The sequence below is a fragment of the Monodon monoceros genome, unplaced genomic scaffold (assembly GCF_005190385.1).
Source record: "Monodon monoceros isolate NGI ecotype Baffin Bay Population unplaced genomic scaffold, NGI_Narwhal_1 Super_Scaffold_20, whole genome shotgun sequence".
In the NCBI taxonomy this organism is placed as follows: domain Eukaryota; kingdom Metazoa; phylum Chordata; class Mammalia; order Artiodactyla; family Monodontidae; genus Monodon; species Monodon monoceros.
Window position 1 is genome coordinate 20,526,294 of NW_021703777.1, and position 17,606 is coordinate 20,543,899.

Genomic DNA, 17,606 nt, shown 5'->3' on the forward strand with positions numbered 1-17,606 from the left:
CCCCAACCGCACCCCAAGATGGTGTGTGATCGTTCCTCTTTGGGAAGCAGTGAGATGGAGTGACTAGACCAGCTTCCCAAAGCTCTCTGGGTCGCAGTGTCCTTACCTGTAAACTGAGAATAATTTACAACTTTAGAGCAGTGTTGTGTGAGTTATATGAGCCTGTGGATGCTTAACCAACATGAAACTGATGTTCAAAAACAGATCCCGAATGAGGCCTAGAAATCTGCGTGTTTATATCACCTCAGGTGATGGTGGCAGGTGGTGAGGACCTCACTGAGAGACACTGGTTAAGATGGTGGTTCTCTACCTTGGCTGTGCACTAGAATCATCTGGGGAGTTTTTAAAAAGTTCAGGTGCCTAGGTCGAACCTGAGATCAATTAAATCAGAATTGCTTTTGGTGGGGAAAGCTAAGCGCCAGTATTTTTAGTGACCCCCAGGTGATTCCAGTGTACAGCCAAAGTTAAGCACAAGGGCTTTGGGAGCAGCAGGGCTGGGCTATACTGACCTTGGGCCAGTCACTAACCCCTGAGCCTCCGTTTCTCCATCTGAACAATGGGAATAAAACATTTGCTTCATTGTTGATTAGGCAGATTAGTTGAGACATTTCTGCATGGGGCCTGGCACAGTGCTCGAAACTTCCCTTCTGTTGAGTGGAATTGGGAACTGGGGTGGTGGACATCAGAGCCCCCGTCAGACTGAGGCCCGTCCAGGGTGTCTCAGCCCTCTGGGCCCAGGGTCCTCCTGCCTCTTGCTGCTGTGGTCCCAGCAAGTATATATGAATCCAGCTCTGAGCATGGCCCACAGGGAGCCTGGCTTCTCTCCATGGGGAGGGTGGGCAGGGAGTTTTTGCCAACAGCCGTCTTTTAAAAGTGCTTCATTTCAAATACTATTTGGTTTAAAAAAATTTACTAATGACTAAACGAAGAGGCAAATGAAGTGTTAATTCCTCTCGTTGTTCAACTGCCAATATGCAGCATTTTACCTCACTTATGGGTTACAATTTTCTTTACCGTGAAGCCACCTGAGAACATGGCCACCATTTATAATGTTATTTTTGTAAGAATATGTGCCTTGAGGTCCAAACATTCAGTTTACAAATCCCCTTTGGAGACATGAGGGTAGAATGTGTGTGTGTGTGTGTGTGTGTATGAGTGTGTGAATATATGTGTGTGTTAGTGTGCGTATTTATGAGAATGTGAGTGTGTAGGAATGTGTGTGAATCTGTACATGAGGGTGTTTATGTGTGCACGTGTGTGTGTGTGTGTGTGTGTGTGTGTGTGTGTGTGTGTGTGTGTAGGGCTGCGTGGGCTGGGGCTTGTCAACAAGAATTTCTAATTCCCCTCCCCGGTCCCTAGATCCTGCTTTACTTTATCCTCTCCCAAGCCTTATGTACACTTAAGACAACTCAGGTTCAGACCTATTACTGTCAAGAGCCGTTCTGAAGCAATTCAAGTGCTCTGTTTCCATTCTTCTGGGAAATTATAACGGCATCCTGTGATCATTGCTGCTTTGTACCGGGCCCTTCCCTACAAATAGATCTTGTCTCTTCTGCGTCCACCAGGCCTGAGGGCATGGAGGGGGCGGCAGAGAGACCTCGTGGACGCCCTGCCACGTGCCCCGTCCTGTGCTGTTTGCATCCTGCGTGTTATTTCATTGTCATCAGACGGACCCTGTGTGATTGGTCCTATTATTTCCCTTTGAGAAAACAGGTCAGGGGATGTTTAGCAACTCGCCAACACCATACAGGGACTGAGCCTAGATCACTAGCTCAAAGCTTGTGCTCTTCTCACTACACTACCCTGGGGACTCATCTTTAGTTTCCTCTCCTTTCTGCTCCCCTTTTGTCTCTGCCTTTGAGCCTGGATGGGACATTCCTGGTGTTGGATGGCTGTCAGTTTCTGCCTGAGGCTTGGTGTAACCTGTAGTCCTCTGCCCTGTGCCCTGCCCATCCCAGGGCAAAGGGCTCCCCAATGTAGGAAATGCCTTAGCACTCTGTAGCTTCATTTCCACACCCAGGGTCACAGAGCAAAGTGCTCCAGCTTCTGAAGGGGGAGAAAATGTTCTGCAGGACCACTGCAATTCCCTGAATTTTTGCATCATGTAGGCTGGGGCATATTTTCTCAAGTTTGGTTAATCTGAGCTTTGTTTGCTGCGTTGTTAAGGTGTTTTCAATTGGTCAGGACTTCCAGCAAGAGAATGAAATAAACACTAGGCACGTGGAAACCCTTTTCTGGGCTAGTTTTCAATCAGGAGTATTATGGTCCTTGATAATTGTGCTCACTGACGGTTTCTGGGCATCCTCGGGCAGGTGGTGTGTTTTCTGTCTCTCTGTGGCCAGGCCTGTTGGCAGCAGAGACGGCTTGCCGTAGTACCAGTGGAAACCAGGACAACAAGCTGTCGTTTTTTGGAGGGACAGGGATAGAACACAGAGGGTGAAGTCAGGGAATAATTGGGGGGGATGCAACTGGTCTGAGAGAACATGTCTATAGTTATATATATATCTTTTCATCTATCAGCAAAATTATTCAGAAATAGTTACATTTAGAGTTTACATTTCATAACAACAGTTCTTTCACATGGTTTGGGGTTGTTTTTATATTACCAAACTTTTCTCTGGTTTGCCTTATCCAGAGTATAATTTTGGTAACAAACACTGATTAACTAATAAGCTAAACTCTCACAAACTCTTGTAGTTTTTTTGAGTTTATATAGGGAATATACACCTTTTAAAAACATTTTACTAGGGCTTCCCTGGTGGCACAGTGGTTGAGAGTCCACCTGCCGATGCAGGGGACACGGGTTCGTGCCCCAGTCCGGGAAGATCCCACATGCCACGGAGTGGCTGGGCCCGTGAGCCGTGGCCGCTGAGCCTGCGCGTCCGGAGCCTGTGCTCCGCAGCGGGAGAGGCCACAGCAGTGAGAGGCCCCCGTACCACAAAAAAAAAAAAGTTCTTGGCACAAGAAAAAAACTGTAATTATGTGAGGTGATGGGTGTTAACCTAAACTTATCGTGGTGCTCATTTTGCAATATATACATATATCAAGTTATTATGTTCTACATCTGAAACTAAAACAATGCTATATGTCAATTATATCTCAACTAAAAAAATTATGGTCACCACGATGATGGGAGAGTTGGGGTGACAGTGGGAGGAAGCCTGGCAGGGGGCTTAGGGCACTGTTGGAATATGCTGGACACGGGTTCAAATCCTAGATCTTCCATTTACTAGGGAGTAAAGTTAGAATCGGCTTAAATTAGCATGTTAATCTCAGTGGGGTTAAATAAGATCTTTCATCGCCTCTCTTTTCCCATGGGAGGTGGGAAAGGTCTCATCAAGGCCTTGGAGCCAGGCAGGGGACTAAGGAGTCCAGACTTTGGAAGAGAAGGAGAGGGGATTGTTTTTGAGCTGGCTGAGATGGGTTAGCAGCAGGTGCTGAGGTTGGAGGGCTAACCCCGCAGGTCGGAGCTTGAGGAGATCTGAAGCCCGTCAGGGAAGCTGTGCCCGATCCAGGTGAAGATCTTTGACAGACAGCCTGGACCCGCCTGCCTCTCTGATTCCTGTTCCAGGGCAAAGGTCACGCAGCCGCTTGAACCTCCTTTTTATTTTCTCTCTCCTTTCTCAGCTCTGTTCGCCTTATAAGGAAGGTCAGCCTTGCCAAGTCGAAAGTGCCTCTGTTATCTTCCCCTCGATTTCTGCGAATAGTCCCGTGAACCAGAACTTTCCACATGAAAGATGGCTGCTCTCTCTGTCCTCTCTGCCTGTCAGCAAAGTAAGCGTCCCGGTGTGTGTGTGTGTGTGTGTGTGTGTGTGTGTGTGTGTGTGTGTGTGGCAGAGGGAGGGAGGGAGCGTTTTGGGGTTTCTACTCAGTTGCTGGTGGTCCATGGGCTTTGAAGAGCACGCTGTGCTCAGGGTCATCGGTGCCCCTTTCCCTGGGGACAGGCAGGGATTTGGAACATTCCAGGGATTAGTTCTTCCAGTGGGGATGCCGTGGGCCTTTGAGCCCAGAGATTCTGCATCATCTGTAGTTACAACCCACAGCCCAGTTCGAGTGAGCATTAGAAATGCGGTAACCTGGGGGCAGTGGGCTATAAATATTAATCTGGAGTGTTCCAAAGGTAACATTGTACCTGCTTATAAATCATGGCTGTGATTTCTTGAACCGCGATCTTTTAATTACTGTGTGTTTCTTAAATAAGCTGGGTATGGCAGGTATGATTATCAGGTTAAAAAAAAAATCTCCTGCAAAAATATGAGCTTCAGATTAAGTAATTCATTCTAAATTTTAAAGTGCCTTCCCACTAGGATTATTCAGTATCCTGATTGCCTGGTTAAATAGAGTTTTCTTCTCCTCTGGGGTCACTTTTGCTCAATTCATATTATCTTAGGCACATGCTTCCTTAACATGCAAAATGGGAAAAAGGGTCTGAGCCCTGTTGAGCACGACTTATCAAGAACACGTATTTCTTTATTTTCCCAGTGTGCTTGTACCAGGAAATGGGGCAGAGCAGCGGACTTCTCAGCCCCAAGCACGGAGGCGCCACGGTTTGGGATAGATAGAGTCTGCACACACACACAATGGCAGACTTGCTAGCCAGTCTGTTTTGTGAATTTATGAAAAGATTATACCTTAAAACACATGTTTTGTGGTTTGATTTACCGTCTTTTCTGGAGTAAAGCAGGATGCTTATAGCCAGCTAAAGCAGCACTTGGGTCTGAAACGCCTTGTGTTGACCCTCTACACGTAGGCACGGTCCACCCCGTGTGTGCCCACGTCCTGGCCCTGCAGAGAGCACAGGGGCAGGTCCACGGTTGCCCCAGGCTGGCATAGCCTCTGCCATCCCCACAGAGAGGTTCTGTTTGCTGGTGGGTGCAAGGGATGGTGTGAATTGCAGTGTGAAGTTCAGGCAGCTGAGTTGGGAAGGGGAGACGGGGCCAATGGTGGTTGGTGATAGATAGGGAAGAGAGAGAGAGGGAGGGAGTTGGCATTAAGAACCAGAATTCACTGCTTTAGCGGAAGTCTGGTGTTTACAGAGGTGAGACGCCCTGTGCTATAGTAGAAGCAACTCAAAGCTTGAAAACAGACTTGTATCTTCTGGTCCAGCCACTTACAAGCTGGGTGCCCTTGGCCGGGAAAATCTGTCCTTCAGTGTCCTCATCAAAGAGGGTTAAACAGGACACTGGGTAGGAAGTGCCCACCATGGTGCCTGGCCCAGGGTTGGTGTTCAGCACAGTCACTTCCAGTCCTTGGCTGCTTCCCCACAGAGAGAAGCTTCTGGTGGATTGAGAGGCAGCCTTGTGGTGAAGAAGCCCAGCTGTGGCTGGGCTGAGAGTGGGGGGCAGGATGAGGGGTCTTGATTCACTTTCCCCAGCACACGTGTCCCGCTGAGGCCCCTGACCTGAGACTCCTTGGAACTGGAGCTGATGCAACTGAGTCCTCCTTCCTGGGGCTGGAGGTGGGCGGGGTCTTCCATTTACTGAAGCTCATTCCTCACATTTGCTGCTGCTCCAGACAGATGCCGACCAGGTGCAATGAACAGCCAGAAAAAGCCAGCCCTGCAAAGCTTTCACTTATTCGCCTTCATTTTGAAGCTCTAGGTTCTGGCACCATTGCCAATAGAAAAATCTAGGAGCACACATCTTTCATCGTTTCCATTCTATCGTGAAAACCAGAAGCCTTGCCTGGTGTGTTCTCTGAGGCTGCGGAGCACGTTAGAAGCAGTGGTAGCAGCAGGGCCCAGGGTGGCCAAGCCCCACTTTTCCCCTCCATAGATAGACCTCCTCTTTGGCTCCAGCTGAGGCCGTGAGCCACTGGCCTCTCCAGCTTTATGCTGCCTTGAAAAGACTTAGCCCAGGGTTGGAAACCATCAGTGCCTAATGCCACACTTATCTTCACTCTACTCTCCCAGACTTCAGTGATAGGACTACAGTTTGAACGAGAAAGAGGCCAGTCCTTAGATGTTCAGCTGTAGCTTCTAAATCAGGACCAACACTTTATTTGCAGCAGAGGGGGATGAAGGGGAAGGAAAGTAGCCGGCTGTGAGAGGCTTACTCGACCAGGTTCGGTATTTACTGACTTCTTGTTGGAGGGGAGATGGTACCATGTTTCAGGAGGAAACACATGGCCCCTAATACTGTCACACAGTGAGAGACTGAAGCTGCAAACTTGGTGTGGAAAAGGAAATTATTTGTAAAACATTAGCAAGTAGGAAATGGATATCAAGGTAAAATAAGGGAGACCAGAACAGTGTTGGAGAGAAACTGTGAGAAACTGAAACTGGAAGAAATAATCTGAAGGGAAATAATAGACCCCAGAAGTTAACTACGGGGTAAAACGAGGGAGATAAGGACAGGAGGTGAGAACTATTTACAGAGGAGGAGGTGTGGGTCTGAAAGTGAAAGAGGGTCACAGCACTGATGATCAGAGGCAGGTGATCCCAGGCATTGGGGTTTCATAATCTAATGTATTTTCCATGCAGCAAATGAAGAAGAAAGTCATAATCATTTCATAATAGGGAAGCTGAGTCCTGCGGAGAGCCATCATCCCCAAGTTTTCTTGTGACCCACCCCTTCCTGTCCTTCCTCATCTCCAGGCAACTACTGATCTACTTTATGTCACTGTAGATTCACTTGCATTTCTGAGAATTTTATACAAATAAACTTATACAGTAATACTTTTTGGGGGGTCTTGCCTCTTTCATTTAGCATAAATTTTTGTATAAAACATTTAATTTATTTGTCTTTTGGGGGAATTCGATGCATCACCAGTGTATTACAACTGAGCCATTCATCTTGTAGCTTCATCAACATTAACTGGTTCGTTTTCATGACACTGCTGAGGAATCAGCTGTTTCTGCAGAGGTTCAAGAGAAAGGCCTTTTGCGAAGTGTGCACGTTCCTTTTGTATATCTACGAAAGCTTTATTCACTCAGTTATCTTTTTCATCATTCACAATGTTTATCTTAAGATTAGTGGTAACTGGTTTTGCTTTATTATTAACCTTAAAGCTTTTTTGGCTGGCTATGTGGAATACATTCCTGGACTTCTGCCCTCTTAGTTTGTCCTTGGCCATCGTCAGACCTCCGATACCCCTCGTGCAGCTGCTCAAGTTCCAGGTGACATCATCTGCACACACCTCATTCTGCATAATTATTCTGAGATTCATCCATGTTGTTTCACTTATTAATAGTTCATTCCTTTTTACTGTTGAGTAGTATCCTGTTGTATGGACAAAGCACTAATTATCCACTCACTGTTGATAGACATTTGTGTTAGTCGGTGTTCTCCAGAGAAACAGAACCAATAGGATACACACACACACACACATACACACTCTCACATATCTATTTTAAGAAATTGGCTCATATAGTAGTTGGGGCTGGTGAGTCTGACATTTGCAGGGTGGATTGCAAGACTGGAAATTCCAACAAGAATTGATGTTACAGTCTTGGGTCCAAAGGGAGGCAAAAATCTCTTCCTCTTTGGGGGACCTCAGACTTTTTTCTTAAGGCCTTCAACTGATTGGGTGAGGCCCACCCACAATATGGAGGGTCATCTGCTTTACTCAAAGTCTTCTGATGGAAATGTTAATCACCTCTAAAAAAATACCTTCACAGCAACATCTAGACTGGTGTTTGACCAAACAACTGGGCACCATGGATAGCCTAGTTGACATATAATCTTAACCATCAGGGAGTTGTTCCTAATTTTTGGCTATTACAAATAAAGCTGTTGTAAACATTTGTGGGCGGGTGTTTTTATGGATGTATGACTTAATTTCTCATGGGAAAATTCTAGTTGTGGAATGACTGAATCATATGGTCAATGTATGTCTAACTAAAAAGTTCCTTCCAAGTGATTTTCCAAAGTAGTTGTATCATTTTACATTCCCACCAGCAGTGTGTGAGAATTCCAGTTGATTTTGTATCTTCACATGTCTGTCTGTCTTTTCTAGTTGGTATGATCTGTCTTTTTAATTTTAGACATTTTAATAGGTATGTAGTGTATCTACCTGTGGTTTAAATTTGCATTTTACTAATGAATAATGATGTGCCACATGTTTAATGTTCGTTCCTCTTTACTTGCAGGTTATTTCGCTTTGCAGGCAGGAAAGGCGAGATCAAAATACAAAGTCACACCCCCAGCAGTCTCTGGGTCACCAGAGTTTGAGAGACTATTTCATGCACAGTGAGTAATGCTTTTCCCTTCAGGGGTATGGATCTGCCACATACACACAATTCCTAATTAGGGGAAAGATACGCAGAGAAGATATGCCATTATAACAAACCAGTCTTCGTGACCAAGACCCTTCTCATGATCCTTGAGGTTTGAAGTAGGCAGTGCATGGAGTTTCTACCCACCTATATTACAAATTCAGAGGATACATTTACAGAAAAGGCTGGGATCTTAGGGGGCATTGCTATATGTCTCTAAGTGTGGCAGTTTGGTCCAAGAGCCTGGAAGGGGCTCCCTGAGAGTTCAGTAGCCTCATGTTGGAATAGTTATGCTATCAATTTTCTATCTGAAATCTTTACTTCTTCCTCTCCACTTCAAAACAGAGGTAGGTCAGTGTTATCCTCTGCCAATAACCCATTTCCTAAAATCAGAAACCTATAATAATGAGAAAGCTTTCTATTTTATGTGTATTCATAGTTTTTTTTTTTTTTTTTTAACATCTTGTGCTCCTTGCCTTTTCAGATCCACACAGAATGTTCCACTATAAACACCATGAATTTGCCTGATGCAAGATGCTAGGGCTCCCTTTACATTTAATCCCCCAAACCCGGTGCTTTTAAAAACATTGCACATATCACCATTTATACATTGCTTGGTTCTTTTGTTAATAGTTCGGGATTTTTCATGTTTGTCCATGAGTGAGGTTGGACTATAATTTTTCTTTTTTTGTATGGTCCTTGCTCATTTTGATATCAAGATTATGTTAGCCTCACAGAATGAATTAGAGAATTATTTTCTCAGAGTTTTAATAAGATTGGAAGGGTGTGTTCCTTCAAAGTTGTTAGAATTTGCCTATAAAATGATCTAGACCAGATGTTTTTCTTGTGAAAAAAAATTAAACTATGAGATTTGATTTCTTTAATGATTATGGAATTATTCAGTTTTTTTATTATGTCTTAAATTAGTTTGGGTCAGACATGGCCCTTGAACTGTGAACATTGGTCTCTTGTCCATCTAATTGCTCCAAGGAGGATGGCACACACTATTTCCCTAGGCTTGAAAGTGTGATGAATACCACTGGTAGTACAAGAGATAATTTTAAGAGGTGCATAGACATGTTTAAACATTTTTTAAAATGTGGTAAGAATGTGTAACTTGAGCTCTACCCTGTTAACAAAATGTTGAGGGTATAATATATTACTGTTGACTAGAGGTACAATGTTGTACAACAGATCTCTAGAGCTTATTCATCTAACTTGGCTGAAACTTTATGCCCAAGGTATGATTTTATTTTATTTTTTTAATTTAAAAAAATTTTTGTTTATTTATTTATTTTGGGTTGCATTTGGTCTTTGTTGCTGTGCGCGGGCTTTCTCTAGTTGTAGAGAGCAGGGGCTACTCTTCTTTGCAGTGTGCGGACTTCTCATTGCAGTGGCTTCTCTTGTTGTGAAGCACAAGCTCTAGGTGCAAGGGCTTCAGTAGTTGTGGCATGTGGGCTTAGTAGTTGTGGCCTGCGGGCTCTAGAGTGCAGGCTCAGTTGTTGTGGCACGTGGGCTTAGTTGCTCCGCAGCATGTGGGATCTTCCTGGGCCAGGTCTCAAACCCGTGTCCCCCTGCACTGGCAGGCGGATTCTTAACCACTGTGCCACCAGGGAAGTCCCCCAAGGTATGATTTTAAATAACATTGGACCACATGATGAGAAAGTCATTTCCACTGTCTTTGAATCTTTATGTTATATCAAGTGGAAAGTATTGATTTGGTGCTGGTATGTCCCACATCCCCAAATATTTATTTTTATCAGGGTAATACATGTATGTAGTCTGAAAATAAACTGAGGTTACAAGCCTTATAACAACAAGTAATTCTCCTTATCCCCAATCCATCCCCAGAGACAGCCATTGGCACTCCTTTTGACTACTACTTTTGGTATTTATTTCCATATTTCTAAATACTATGTGTTCACTGCTATTTATTGATTCACAAATTTTAGACATTATCAATTGACTTCCTTTTATGGCAGAAAAAATTTCATGCTCCTCTGTTTCCTCTTTTCCTCACTTCATCCTTCCAGAAAAGTTATATCACTTTGTTGAGTTAAATCAACGTTTATGTTGTTGTGATTAAGTAAATAATGTTCAAAGCTGAATCAAGTAGTATACTATGGTTACATTTCCTTCTTGTGTAGTTTTTTGCTTTACATGGGGTTAATAATTGCCTCTTTGTTTGTTTGCTTAGTTTCATCTCTGAATCTTCAGCAGAACTGAAAATTTCCTCTCAGTACATTTAAATACATTAAGTAAGCTAGTAATACCACTTGTTTTTTCCTTGGAGTCATTTGTGCTTTAGTCTTCCATATTTCTCCTCCAATCTGGAGGTTGCACTTTAGATCTGTTACGTAGCTGTCATCCCACAACTTCCTGTCATCATCCTAGGAATTTCCCTTATACCCTACTGATTTGGATCACCTGTTGCCTGGATTTCATATTATCCTATGTATTGGTTTCTCTCTCTCGTTTTGGTGGAGCACATCCTCCAGACACTTCCTGAGAGAAGGGGAATGGTAGGTCTTGACACTTCTGAATATGCCTCTGTTTCTCTGTTAAAATCCTTACCCTCATTGTTTTCATTATTATCTAATTTCCACTGCTATTGTTGAGGTGTTCTGTGCGTTCTGATGCTTTGTTTGGAAACTGTAGAAGCTTTAGGGTCTTCCCCTGATCCCTGGCCTGAGGTGTTACAGTGCTGTGCTTGCTCAGAGGCATTTTTCTTCACTATGCTGAACCCTAGAGGAGTTTTTTTCACAGCCTGAAAACTCATGCCTTCTGTTCTAGAATATTTTAAAATATTGTTTGCCCCTAAATTTTGTCTTCTTATTTTCTCTGTTCTTTCATTCTTTTAAAAAATATTTATTTATTTATTTGGCTGCACCGGATCTTAGTTGCAGCACGTGGGATCTTCTTTGTGGCCTGTAGGATCTTTTATTTATTTTATTTCATTTATTTAAAAATATTTATTTATTTATTTATTTGGTTGTGCTAGGTCTTAGTTGTGGCAGGTGGGCTACTTAGTTGCAGCTCACCAGCTCCTTAGTTGCGGCATTCAGGCTCCTTAGTTGTGGCATTCGAACTCTTAGTTGCAGCATGCATATGGGATCTAGTTCCCTGACCAGGGATCGAACCAGGGCCCGCTGCACTGGGAGTGGGAATCTTAACAACTGGACCACCAGGGAAGTCCCTCATTCTTTTTTTTAAAATAAATTCATTTATTTATTTATATTTGGCTGTGTTGGATCTTTGTTGCTGCGCAAGGGCTTTCTCTAGTTGTGGTGAGTGAGGGCTACTGTTTATTGCGGTGCGCGGGCTTCTCATTGCCGTGGCTTCTCTTGTTGCGGAGCACAGGCCCTAGACGTGCGGGCTTCAGTAGCTGCAGCATGCAGGCTCAGTAGTTGTGGCTCACGGGCTCTAGAGTGCAGGCTCAGTAGTTGTGGCACACGGGCTTTGTTGCTCTGTGGCATGTGGGATCTTCCCGGACCAGGGCTCAAACCCGTTTCCTCCTGCACTGGCAGGCAGATCCTTAACCACTGAGCCACCAGGGAAGCCCTGTCCCTCATTCTTAAAATATATATTAGTCGTAAGTTGACCTCCTGGACTGAACTTTAGTTTTCTTTCATCTTGAGTTTTTCATCTTCTTGGACTTTTGTTCTTTCAGGGAATTTCTTGAACTTCCAACTTTTTACTGATTTTTTTAAAAATTCAAATATGAATTTAATTCCTAAGAATTAATTTTTATCCTTTGATTGTTTTTTAGTTCTTCTTGTTGCTGCTGCTGTTATATCATTCCTTTCTTGTTTCATAGATGCAGTTTATTCTCTTCTATCTGAGGATTTTAATGATTTGAAAAAAAATCTTCCTTTATCATTTCTGTTTCTTCCAAGTTCCTTCTTATTTTTCTATTTTGGCCTTTGCCTTTAATTTTTATTTGTTATTCACCTGTTAAATATTTTTTGAGCACCTCTATGTATTAGGCACTGTTGGGAGATAGTAGTGAACAACTCCAACAAAGATCCTTGCCCTCTTGAAGTTTATCTTATAGCCAAGGAAGACAGAAGATACACAATAAGCAGATAATACCATAAGAAAATAAGATATTGTGTAAGAGGGTGGTGTTAAGCTATACAAGAAAAACGACAGCATTACATAGGGACGTGGAGGAGGGCTGCTGGGGGGTGAGCTAGAGTGGGTTGCAGTTTAAACAGAGTGGTCAGTGTAGTCCCCACTGTGAAGGTGGCACTTGAACAAAGACTTGAAGCAGGTGAAGGAGTTAGCCATGTGGCCATGTAGGGAAGACGCTCTTGAGATAGAGGAAGTAGCCAATGCAAGGACTTTAAGTGGAAATGTGTGACTGGTGGGTTAGCAAAGAAGTTAGTGTAGCTGAGAGAGGAAGCTGGCAGAGAGTGGTAGGAGGGAAAAGTCAGAAAGGTAATGGATGACCAGACCAGGCAGGGCCTTGAAGGCCATTGTAAGGACTTTGGCTTTTTCTCTAAGTGAAATGGAAAGTCGTTACAGGGTTTTAAGCAGAGGAGTAACATGATCTTGTATTTTAAAAGGATCACTTTGTCTGTTTTGCAGAGAATAGACTGGGCGCATTGGTAGAAGCAGAAAATTCAGTTAGGAAGCTACTGCAAAAATTCGGGTGAGGGATGATGGCGACTTGAACCAGGAAGATAGCAGATGACGTATGAGATATGGCAGATTCTGTATATATTTTGAGGGTAGAGCCAATAGGATTTCAACAAATATGGAGTGTGAGAAGAGTCAGGAACAGCTTTCAGATTTTTGGCCTGAGCATCCTGAAGGATGGAATTGTGATTAACTGAGTCAGAGAGGGCTGCAGGAAGAGCAGTTTTGGGGGGAAGACCAGGAGATGGGACTTAACGCTACAGCTAAGGAGAGGCTTTAGACACTGTGCTCTGCTAAGCTATTTGGATCGTTTGTTATTGCGTCATAAACTGGCTAATACATTGTTGCTTACACATCCAAGCAGAGATAGAGAGTAGACAGTTGGATATACCAGTCTGCATTTTAGCAGGGAGATCCGAACTGGAAATATAAATTCAGGAGTCATTGGCACATGAAAACGATTTAAAGCCAGGACACTGGATGACATCTTTAAGGGCGTGGGTATAGGTCAAAAAGAGGAGAGGACCAAGGACTGAACCTAGAGCCCTCCAGCCTGATGAGGCCAAGAAAACAAGGGTCCAGCAAAGAGATCTGAGCAAAAGAGACCCTAGAGGCTTTACTCAAATGTCAGGTCATTCTTGATTGGCTATCTGTGCAATTTAAGAAAGAGGCACTAGGGAGAGAACTGGGGGCTCTGTGTGCACAGACGGGGCTTACTGAGAAGGCAGCTTCACTGAAGGGTGATGGATCAGGAGGCAGCCTTCTTCTGGGGGGACCCCAGATGATGGCATCTGTAGGTCATCTTTATGGGACCGTTAACTTCCTCTAGGAAAAAAACCCTTAACTCCCCTGTGAGGGAGGAGGGAGTGAAGGGTGAGGGAGGAGGGTGGGTATATTAGGCCTGCCTTCTAGTAGTCTGACAGTGTGGTGGGTGAAGGAAGGAAGCTTCTTCCACTCTGCAGTATGTGAATTCGCACTATGATCCGTACAGAATTTTACCCTCACGCTCCATTGTTCTTGGAGCCCCCAGAGATTCTCTGGTTCGGTTTCTCCAGACAATAATCCTCCCATCTCCTCTGATGGAGGAGTAGGGTGGGGCTCAGAGGTGGAGCAGAGCCAAAGGCCTCCTTCTACAGTCTTTCAACTAGTTCTTCTGTTTCAGCCTTTGACCTCCAAGGGACCTGGGCCCCAGTTGCTGAGCCTCTTGGGTTCTGGGATAAGGACTGTCTCAGTCTTTTTTCTAATTTGCTGTGCCGCGTGGCTTGTGGGATATAAGTTCCCCCACAAGGGACTGAACCCGGGCCCTCGCCAGTGACAGTGCGGAGTGCTAACCACTGTGCTGCCAGGGAATGCCTTGTCTCAGTCTTCACTGCTTCTTCCTCCTACAGGCACGTAGCTTCAGCTTTCCGCACTCTGCCAACTCAGCTATGGTTCCCCTTGTGCTGGTTTTCCTTCAGAAATTTGCTACCATTTCTCTTCCACTGCTGTGTCTGCTTCCGTTCTCTCTGTTCTTGAAGACTTTCTATTTTTTATTCCTTTACTGGCATTTTAGTGAGGCTTCAGGAGGTAGAAGAAACAAACACGGGTTCAATCTGCCATGTTTAGCAGGAAGTCCTTGGGATGTGTTCTCGACACCATCTGGACACCCATTTCCCCCCGTTCAGCAGAGGAAGGGTCTCATGCTCAGAGTCTCCAGCAATCAATAGCATCTAATAAGAATCTGACAACTTTCTGTTTTCATGGCATTTATCTTTATACTTATCTTTTATTTAGAAAGTTACACTCTTACATCACTACTGCAAGTGGGAACAATTTCATTTTTCCGAATTTGTCTGAGTCAAAAAGAAGTTGATTCATAGGAAAATAATAAGAGGTATATGGAGAAGCTAAATTTTTGACAGTAATATATTAATGTTTGGAGTTTGGGAGATACCATACTATTCATACAAATGATCACAGGAGGAAATTCTGCATCTTCTCACTTTGTCTTTCATGTTCTGAGACTTTGTTGGGGAGTGTTGGATTTCCAGCAGGCTAGATTCTTGGGTCACTTCTGGTTCTATGTTCGTTCACATAGTTTTCACAGATTTGATTTTCTTTCGAGTTACTGCTCTCTCCTTCCTTTTCTGCATCTGGACGCCTCTTATCCTGGGAATAAAGCTGGACACCATTTCCAAATATTTCTCTTAAGTTGCTGTTTATAAGTATCCAAATCCAATTTCCTTGTTAAGTGTGTTTTGTTTGATTAATCATGGCAGAACAGAGAGGGGTTAAAAAATAATAGCCAATATTAGGGTGGGGTGGGGGATTTGGAGCCATAAAATACCTTTGTCACAGTATAGTTGTCCTGGGTTCTCCCTGAAGGGTGGATGGGAATGGTCCTACTCCCTTCTCTGAATTTCTTCTTGGATATTCCAGGGCACTAGCCCAGTTCTTGCCTTAGGTTCGAAGGTTTACGATGAACTTGGCCAGATCAGAGAAGATTTATGTCTGGTGAAGCCATTTCGACTTTATCTGAGGTAGTTAGGGCAGGAGCCCCTGGGATAACCAGTTTATTCCAAAGCCTACTCGGCTACCTATTCTCTTTTTCAGGGAAGGCTCCCTTGAGCTCTGCAAATCCCCAAGAGGGAATGCACTTTCTTTTCTGGCTCTTCTGCACCAAAGCATTGAGTCCCTTCAGCCTCCCTTGAAGATCTTATGGCCTCATGAGTAACAGAAACACTGCCTCTTCCCCTACTCTTTCTCCTGCTGTTTTGCCCTAAGCGTAGTCAAGAAGCCCGCTGTTATGACTAATTCTTTCTTTGAGTGGAATTTGACATCTCATAGCAACCATTTCAAGGTCCCTCTGACCACCCCTGAAGTACCTGTTTCCTGTCTGAGGGTCGCCTCAAGTTGGATACTTACTTGTCAAGCAGCGATCGTTATTATGGAGCCAGCTTACCCAAGTTACTAGCTCAGGGCCCCTTCTCTAGAGGCCCCATTCACTTCCTCTTCCTTTCCTCCAGGGAGGGCATTAGAGGTGACTCTTTCTAGAGTTTTGCAGTCTTTTGCCAGAATACACTCTTTGAAATTATGAAAATAGCAGCTATAATTTCACAGAGGGCCATTTCTTCATGGTATTGCTAAGGTTAGAAAATTCTATCTAGTCTAATTTGAGGACCTTGATCCCTTTAGATTAAAGGCTTTTATAAATTTAAAAAGTAGATCCAAGTAATAAATTGATCTTGTTGTAATTTAAATATATTTCCTCTGATTCTATCCTCACCGGAAGAGAAGAATAGCTGCTGATGACCTCACTCTTTTTCATACACTTGAGGACCATTATTAAATGTCTTTCATCTGCTGTATTTTGAGGCTAGGTAGCAGAAATTCAGCTGCTTTTTTCAATCATTAAAAAATTTGGTTGTTCTCTTTAGACTAAAATTTTTCATATTATTTCTAAACCTGGAGCCTAGAAATGTACATAGTATCCCAACAATGGTTCCATCAGTTCTGGGTGAGGTAGAAGAATTGCCTCTTACTTCTTTCTTGTATGTACTCTGTTTGCTTAATGCTGAATTATTAAGTTCCTGTTCCAGAATTAACCTGCCACAAGGCACAGGTAAACCCAATCATCATGAATCTGAGAACTCTTTAGAAATGTTAGCCTTTTCTTACTCTACTAGAGTTCTTCTTTTTCTTCTTCCTTTTTTTTTTTTTTTTTGCCATTTACTAACTCCTTATAGTCACTTTGAATCCTGAAATTAAAACTGTTGACCATAATACATGCCTAAAACCTATGGAGAAAAGGAAAATTCACAATAGAGTAATTTTTCAAATATTCTGCAGCACCAGGATTATAGTAATGTGAGTCACCTACTTTTGTAGTAAGTACAAAAATGATAAATAATAGAGACAATAAACACATCTCCATTCTTATTACAAGTGTACCGATCTTAGACATTAGCTGAAATCCCAAGATGTACTTTTTCACTGAGTTATAAAGGGCTTGGGTTCTCCAAGATGAGAGAGTGACTAAACGATGCGTCTTCAAACTCCACCCTCCTCTAACACCCACCTTGTATTAGTCAGCTGGGGCCACTGAAACAAAATGCCATAGACTGGGTGGCTTCAATGACAGATATTTATTTTTCGCAGTTTTGGAGGCTGCAAGTCTAAGATCAAGGTTCTGGCTGATTCTATTTCTGGTGAGAGCTTTCTTCTCTTGGCTTAATGTGTCCTCACATGGCCTTTCCTTGGTGGAGGGGTGGGAGAGGGAGAGAGGGAGAGGAGAGAGAGAGGGAGGGAGAGAGAGTCAGAGTCAGTCAGTCTGGCAGGTGTCAGAGAGCTCTCTGGTGTTTCTTCTTATAAGGGCACCAATCCTATTGGATCAGGGCTCCACACTTCTGATCTCATGTAACCTTAATTACTTCCTTACTCCAAATACAGCCTCACTGAGGGGTTAGGGCTTCAGCATGTAAGTTTTGGAGAGACAAACATTTAGTCCACACCACCACCAAACAGCTTCTGTCACACAAGCTGGGTGATTCTCAGGTAGTCAGGGGACGAGAGGCAGCTAGAATTTGGATGAGCTGCCAGCCTCACTCCCTCGTCTCCCCATCCTGTTCCTTATCAGTAGTACCACTGAAGTGCTAGTTAGATTTCATGCCCTCCTGCCATTAGCAGCAGCCTCCCTCCCGTGTCCCAGAGGGTTACTTGACAAGGGACAATTTAGATAGTTACAGATCTATATAAAAGGATTAGCTCCAGC

General features: G+C 43.7%; 2 protein-coding genes across 2 annotated transcripts in view; one reads left to right on the top strand and one right to left on the bottom strand.

The window, feature by feature from the left end:
* The first annotated feature begins 3,737 nt into the window (after positions 1–3,737).
* MGST2 (microsomal glutathione S-transferase 2) overlaps positions 3,738–17,606 on the top strand; it is a 28,755-nt gene continuing 14,886 nt past the window's right edge. Inside the window, 2 exon segments of the mRNA XM_029235971.1 lie at positions 3,738–3,774; positions 8,090–8,189. Of these exon segments, the coding sequence (XP_029091804.1) occupies positions 3,738–3,774; positions 8,090–8,189 (137 nt within the window).
* LOC114903159 (uncharacterized protein C8orf59 homolog) lies at positions 6,790–7,074 on the bottom strand. The gene is made up of 2 exons (XM_029235972.1): positions 6,955–7,074; positions 6,790–6,849 (listed from the first exon to the last, which is right to left on the bottom strand). Exons 1-2 carry the CDS (start codon positions 7,072–7,074, stop codon positions 6,790–6,792), a joined length of 180 nt encoding a protein of 59 aa, XP_029091805.1.